The 7,500-nt window shown below is 37.7% G+C and overlaps 1 protein-coding gene across 1 annotated transcript in view; it reads left to right on the forward strand.

Moving 5' to 3' along the window:
* Window positions 1-7,500, forward strand: part of LOC138049854 (tetratricopeptide repeat protein 13-like) — a 32,605-nt gene that overhangs the window by 16,521 nt on the left and 8,584 nt on the right. The window contains exons 14-21 of the mRNA XM_068896316.1: window positions 1-77; window positions 199-236; window positions 423-468; window positions 2,920-3,134; window positions 4,810-4,902; window positions 5,755-5,838; window positions 6,222-6,303; window positions 6,765-6,877. The exon at window positions 1-77 is cut by the window's left edge and continues 42 nt beyond it. Of these exons, the coding sequence (XP_068752417.1) occupies window positions 1-77; window positions 199-236; window positions 423-468; window positions 2,920-3,134; window positions 4,810-4,902; window positions 5,755-5,838; window positions 6,222-6,303; window positions 6,765-6,877 (748 nt within the window). The remainder of the gene's footprint in view (window positions 78-198; window positions 237-422; window positions 469-2,919; window positions 3,135-4,809; window positions 4,903-5,754; window positions 5,839-6,221; window positions 6,304-6,764; window positions 6,878-7,500) is intronic.

Below are 7,500 nucleotides of genomic sequence, written 5' to 3' on the forward strand. Positions count from 1 at the left end.
CTGAGTACTCACCAGATGTAGATATTGATGGTCGTCTCAGAGATCTATGGGTGAAGGGTCTTCCTTTTAAGGCAAAGGTGAAGTGATAAGTTCCCTTTAAATCTGTGGGGTTTCTCATCTAAAAACTAAAGTATTTAGTGTGGATATCTTTGTGTGAAGTGATCGTTGATTGACGTTCACTACTTTGATCTGTTCCAGAATTACAGCGAGCAACCGGGGATACAGCCTTATGTAAGGTACATATCTAAAGCGATTTTGGATCACTCCAGGACCATCTTTTGTTGAACTGAAGAGTCCAGCACATTTTTCATAAGTGAAAATTTCACTTGCATCTCAAATCAATAATAATAATAATAATAATAATAATAATAATAATAATAATAATAATAATAATAATAATAATAATGTCCTTCAATTAACAGGGAAGTAGAGAATGTCGCATTTGATTATTTGACTCCAGAGACTCAAGTAAGTTTCAATGTTTTTCCAAATATAGTTTGCTGGAAACTGCAAATCTGTAATGTAAAACCAAGTAGAGTGATAAAAAAATAAATCAATATAAAAAAGTGTCTGTAATGTTTTTAAAAATCAGAGACTTTTCAGGTGTAGAACCCTAGCTTCTTCGGTATGAAAAAGGCCATTGAGGAAGGGTTCTACACCTGAAACGTCTGACTGATTTTTAAAAAACTACTGACACTTTTTGATATTTATTTTATATCACTCTACTTGCCATGGTTATTCATTTTGAAGTGTCACACATCTCCTACAAAAGGATCTGTAGTATAAATCCTACATGAACATAAATCGGGTGTAAGTTATTGTATGTGACTTTGTGAAGTAATCATGTTAATTAAAATTGCTAATTTGTTCCGTATTGAAGTAAAGCTGGGAAACTTAAAGAGGAATGAAACTAATACCTCTTTCCAACTGAGTTCAAAGGTGGTGCTGTTAGTTAAATAGCCGTCATTTCTTCCAGTTCTTTGCATTGATTGCCATAAAACTCTTTGTAATTGAATTGAGCGTGAGAGTACACATGATTTCAAGGGGGCTGGAATGTAAAGACCACAAAATCGACCAATCATAGAAAGAGTACTATCTAAGAGCTATTAAAATCCTGTAAAATTTAGGAGGGTCCCTGATCACTATAGCCTTTGATAGATAGTGTTAACTCAGCTTTTGTCATAATATGTCATTTTCACTTTTTTTCCAAATAAAACATGCAAACACTGCTAGCATAATTTGCATCTTTGGTTTGTTTTGCTTCACAAAGTAGCTCATTTATTGGTCACACAAGCAACTCTACTTCTTGCATGAGATCAGTACCACAGGAAAAAATTAAGAAACAAAATCAATTTTCTGAATTTGTCTTCTATTTACCATATGCACTCAGGTAGCTGGGTAGCCTGGGTCCCACAGAAAGCAACCCAGGACTCCTGGTCCAAGTTGCACTTGCTAGCTTGGTTAGGTACTCAAAAAGTAGACATATGCACCAATAAGCAATCAGCTTGATGTCCACTATGAACCATGATAACACTTCAAACCATGCACAGGTATCTGTGATGACTGTGAAATTATTTACCTCAATCTATTTCCTTTGCCTCTTTTTATGTCTGTAAATAATCCATTCAATAGCTCACAAAAACATCCCTGTGAGCATTAGTGAGTGTCATGGTTTGGCTGCATCTGGAATCAAATCTCGCTCAGATTGCATGACCTAAATACGTAGACGCTTAACCCTTTCACTGCCGAGGGCTCCCCCATTGACGAGTAAAATCGTCTGGCGTTAGACAGAATAAAATCTATAAGTGTCAATTTGCATTTTTGGCGGTGAAAGGGTTAACTGGGGACATAGTTTTTGAGCGAATCTCGATGTTGTTAACCCTTTCACTGCCGAGGGCTCCCCCATTGACGAGTAAAATCGTTTGGCGTTAGACAGAGTAAAATCTATAAGTGTCAATTTGCATTTTTGGCGGTGAAAGGGTTAAAGTGCCCCCGTGATCAAAAAAAACCACTTCCTTTTTTCCTTCAGATTTTGAAAGTGTGTTTGCTCAACACCTGACTGGCAAAATTTTGAGCTTTGATTTTTATCCAAAGGCCGTTTACTTTGAGTGTAAGTTTTGGATTTCACGGTCCGCCATTACTTACGTTCAAAACTGACCGATTGGACCTCAGACGGTTGGATCCAGGGAAAAGTGACGTCAGAGGCTCACTAGCTTAAAATTTCAGCGTGTCAACACAGCTTATTATATATGCAAAGCGTGAGTTTAAAAGTCTGAAAGCCCAAAACCCCCGTGCTGCATATTAATTCTGCGGCGTACACATGTATTGCATTCTTAAACTAGTGAGCCTTTGACGTCATTTTCTCCTCGATCCAGCTCTCTCAAGAACATAATGTTAGTAATGGCGGACCATTAAATAGGAAAATTACAGTTAAAATAAAGAGGTGTCTTTTTGAAATCAAGGCTTAAAACGTGGGTCACTTAGTGTTTTGTTAACATAGTTTTGAAATCCAAAGAAAAATATGAATTGATTTTTTGGTCACAGGGGACACTGGCTGAATGGCACTGGAAAGATAGTAAATCGTAATGTGTCAACAGCACCACAAGCAGCAACCATATACTGCATGGTGTTACACATATATACCTGTACATATTCTTTCCTTTTGCTGTTTTTTATAAAATTTATTAATTCTCTAATAAAAAACAGCAACAGGAAAGAAAACTGATATAATATTATATTACATGCAACACTAGGCATTATATGGTTGCTGCTTGTGGTGCTTTAGAGGGAAAGTAAAAATTTAAAGAAACAGAAGAGCATTAAAAGTTCTGAGTTCATGTACAGGTTGTTAAGAAAGTAAGACAATTGAACCGTCTTTTTGCAAATGATGCCATTCACCAACTCACAGTCTATTTACAGTTGTTGCTATGCAAGGCCTCTGTCCTGGGTCCCTTGGTTCAGTATAATTCAGATGGATTCCTTCCCAACGTTAGACATCATCTTACCATGGGACTTGCTATTCTTGATGTGGCACAAGTTGCAAACAAATTTTGGAAAGGAGGACGATCATTTAAGACGAACCACAACAAAAGAAGCTGGAGGGACATATTTGAAGTGGCTGTTAAGTGGAGAAGGTGAGGGTACTCATAGAGATACATTTTCCTGGGATTTTCTGGTTAGATAACACCCTGGAATCTCTCTTTAAGGATGGTGCCTACTAATTCAAAGGTATTTTTGCGCAGTTTCCTGAATATGCGGGAAAAGCAGATCCTAACAAGTGTTATTGAAATCCAAAAATCAACAATATTTGTAAAAAGCATTATGTATGGTGTTCTTTGCCAAATTGAAGCTTAATTATCTCTGAAAAATGCATGGTTACCCCCAATTTTCTTTTTGGATACCAAGAGCACTTGCTAAGTTCTGCTTTCTCGGTGTAGTTTTCAACTGCGCAAAAATATTCCTGTATTAATAAGCACTGCCGATAGGAAATTCAAGTATCTCGAGATGCGCAGAACGTATGCGCAATAACAATAGTGGGCACCGTCCTTAATAGACCATTGTGCTGTTGTGTGCTTAGTTACCTGGCCTATGAATGAAAGTGAGGCTAGAGTTGACCTTGTTTTGATAGAAACCTCGCTGCTTTCTTACGTAAATTTCCAACTAATTAGCATGAGAGCAAAATCATTGACATAAGAAAAGCAGGGCGCTCTGTATCATGACAAGGGCAACTCCAACCCCACTTTCCTTAAAAGGCCAGGTAGCTAAGCATATAACTGTAAAAAGGTCTACTAACATAATTGTACCATCATACGAAAGCCATGTCAAGTGTATAATGGTTTCATTTTCATTCGAAATGTTGGGGGTCTTTGCTGACGTCGTAGCTGGCACCTTGAATCATTAGCCTACAAGTTTTCTTCTAAAAGGCGACATATTTGTTACAATCAAGTTTGCTCAAGCAATTCAAAGAACATGTTTAATGAGTCATATTGATCACTTTTTATTTAAGGGTGACTCAACAAAATACTGGTTATCAAAAACTGATAAAATTTTTTAATGATTTCCTGAGGCAGCCAAAACTCTCGAATTATGAACCATAATGTTTAAAGGAACAGTCCTCAAGGACTGAAATTTTAGAGAGTGCTTTATGATCTTCATAATTTGCTGGTATTCTTGGTTCATCAACTGGGAAATGATGGGCATACTACTACTACTACTACTACTACTACTACTACTACTACTACTACTACTACTACTACTACTACTGCTACTGCTACTGCTACTGCTACTGCTACTGCTACTGCTACTGCTACTGCTACTGCTACTGCTACTGCTACTGCTACTGCTACTGCTACTGCTACTGCTACTGCTACTGCTACTGCTACTGCTACTGCTACTGCTACTAATAATAATAATAATAACAAGTTAATTTTGAGTGTCAATGGATTTAGCACAAAAACACTATTTTGGGACACTAACAAAATTAAATCGAATCAAATCAATCGAAATCAAATATTGGTTTTTGTGGAAAGAGGAAAACCAGAGTACCTGGAGAAAAACCTCCCCTGGTTTCAGCTTTTATATGTAAATTCACTTTTACATAGATATGGAGTGATTTCATAATGTCATTCCAATGCTTTTAACATGATTACAAGGTTGGCAGTGGAAGAGTATTGGATGATTGTTACATTTTGTCAACTGGATAGAGTTTTGTAGGAGATCAAAGCAGCTGTCAAAAGTGGAGAAATGTTTTGATTGAATGTGTTTACAAAAGAGGTTATCACTTGTCTCTGCTTTGTTCCTTTTTTTAAGAATTTCTGATCCAGAGCAACCTGTCTTCTGGTTGGATATGATGCCAGAGAGAAGCGTCAAAGCTGGGTTTAATTTTCGGATTAACTTGCTGAGGTATTGTGACGTATCCAGAGGTATAGCATGATGTCGTCAATGCACAATAATAATTATTAAAATAATAAATTATTATAATTATAATAATGATGATAATTATTAATGAAATAAATGTATGTATGAAGTGCAAGTTATATTAAAGATACATACATAGTTTTACATACATACATACTTTATGTGGTAAGGCAGGTTAGGGTTGTGGCAGCAATAGCTGATGTGGACCTGCATAGAAGTGGTACTTGCACTTAACTGGACAATTTCAGCAATTGTCACTTCATGGACACCAGAAAAATTCAGGTGGCTGTAACGCCTTCAAACTCTTGACCTCTACGACGCCGGTGCAAAGCACGTATTGCTCGTATTTTTCCTCGCCCCTTCGGCTCAGAAAAATACTACGCAACTCGCAATATATCCGTGCGTATTATATGTTAAACCATTCGATAAGATGTATTTAATCTTAACAGGAGTATGCCATGATTTGGCATTTTCCATCTAACATTTTAACGGGACACTGGTTACCTCATCCCAGTTTAATTAGCTTCCACAAATCTCTTAAGGCGCCCACAAACGAGGAAACATTGTTGCGGAAACATTGTATCGCGAAATGTTTCCTCGGTGCGCAAACTGTTTCCTGAAATGTTTCCTCGGTGCGCAAACGAGGAAACATTTGTTGAGGAAGCAAAGGATTTGTGAACAGATTCAGCAACGTTTTGAAACATTTGCTTTCGCAACATGGTAGAGCATTTAAAGTAGTAGTCGGAAGGTCACAGGTGTGCAGTATGTACTTTTTCAAGTATCCTCTCCATTGTTGAATTCCTCGCTTTTGATATCAACCATGTTCTTTCTTTTTAGGGGCCAGTTGAAAAGTGTAAGATACTCCGATTATTTTGAAAAGATTTTCCAGTTTACTAAAACCATGTTGCAACACTTATACAGGTTAGTGTTTTACCTAAAAACTTGATTTCTTTCACTTTAAGTATACTGCCGATGATCCCGTGAATGACAAAGTTGAAAAATCGGTTATTCTATTCTCTATCCCTGCGCTCAGCCGAATAGAAAACATTTCCCATGTAAACACTAGAGACGATAGGAGGGAGCCGGTTTAAATAGGCAAAAAGGTGCGAATGCCTACCATAGCATGCGATGATGCGAGTACATATGGGAAATTCAGTGCTGGCTCGTCGTTTGCTTTGCGTTAAAGTACAGGTTACAGGTCAAAAGCAAGCCGAACAAATTCTCTGTGAGCCACGTGTGATTGTTTTTCTTCTATACCTGTCTAAGTAATATTTTTTTACGATTTGAAACTGTATTGGTTTCAGAGAGGATGAAATCAATTCAAAAGAATTTAAAAGAAGTCTAGAGAATGCAAAAACATGTAGGGAACTCATAAGGGTTTTGAAGGTAAGACCAATACAGACACATTATTCCTTTATCTTGGAGAGCTTTTCGTTTTAATCACTAAAATAATAATTTCGCTATCAATCTCAGATTGAAAAATCTCGCGCCACATTCTAGACCAATCAGAGCAAAACCAATCATAACCTACTTGCAAATGTTTTCCCGCGCAAATTTTCCCGCGCTTATCAACGGTTGCAACAATTTAATTTGCTTTTTGATTGGTCCATTGGATCGCCTGCTTCTATTTTGATTGGCAAGTAAGTTTTTTTTAATTTTTTGACAGCCAACTCAAAACTCCTCGACAAACCGACTCACTTTACTTTTTTCTGTAGTTTCACGGTGTTAAGCACAAGTGGTCTTGGCTTCCTTGCACATTGAATACCACCTGTATTTTTCATTGTCCATTAATCCACCAGTAATGTCTTGTGGGTGAGCTTTCTGGATTTTCTTTTATTTATTTTTAGCAACACGATATTCGTAACCCGCATCCCGGCATGATTCTTTCAACTCACGTATCGAGCTCCAAAGGCGGAGGAACAATGAGCTTGGAGGGTTTGAATTTAAGCCTCTCTGAAAGGTAAATCAAATACAAAATGCTTCTTTTTTGGAATATTTTAAGCATTTGTAGGCTAAAAAAAAAAACAGTCTCGAGTGCTTCAAGAAACACGAAAGATCTCAAATTATAAGCAATACAGGGCATACAACAGTGTGTCCTGGAGAAAACCATCTCGCAACACTGAGAACTCCTTGTCATACTTTTTGCGTTGAATTGCGGTGGTTTCGCCCAATGGGTATTCGCTCGGACTAATAAGCGGGAAGGTGGCGGCTTTGGGCGAAACGACCTGCCTTTCTTCGTGTGGGTTTGTTAACGTCCCATAGAGTTTATGTACAAGGGCTATGAGGTGAAACCTAGATTTCCTCCTTATTCCAGAAGTCATAATAGTCTAGCATTTTGAATACAAATGACAAATTAAAGGTAGCATGTCCCCTAAGGCTCTGAGTGTCTGTCAGGGTTTCGACCCCGTGACCTCCCACACGTTATTCTGTAGCCCAATCGAGCCATTATAACACCCTCTTGTTGTCCTCAAAGTGCCAAACCCCGGGGAGCTTTCAACTAGTGCTGATAAATGGGAAAAGAAAAATAAGTGTCTAGTCTTTTAACGCTGGAGCATTTATTGGGGACATTGTTAACTGAAATCA

Source organism: Montipora capricornis, chromosome 5, assembly GCF_036669925.1.
Source record: "Montipora capricornis isolate CH-2021 chromosome 5, ASM3666992v2, whole genome shotgun sequence".
In the NCBI taxonomy this organism is placed as follows: domain Eukaryota; kingdom Metazoa; phylum Cnidaria; class Anthozoa; order Scleractinia; family Acroporidae; genus Montipora; species Montipora capricornis.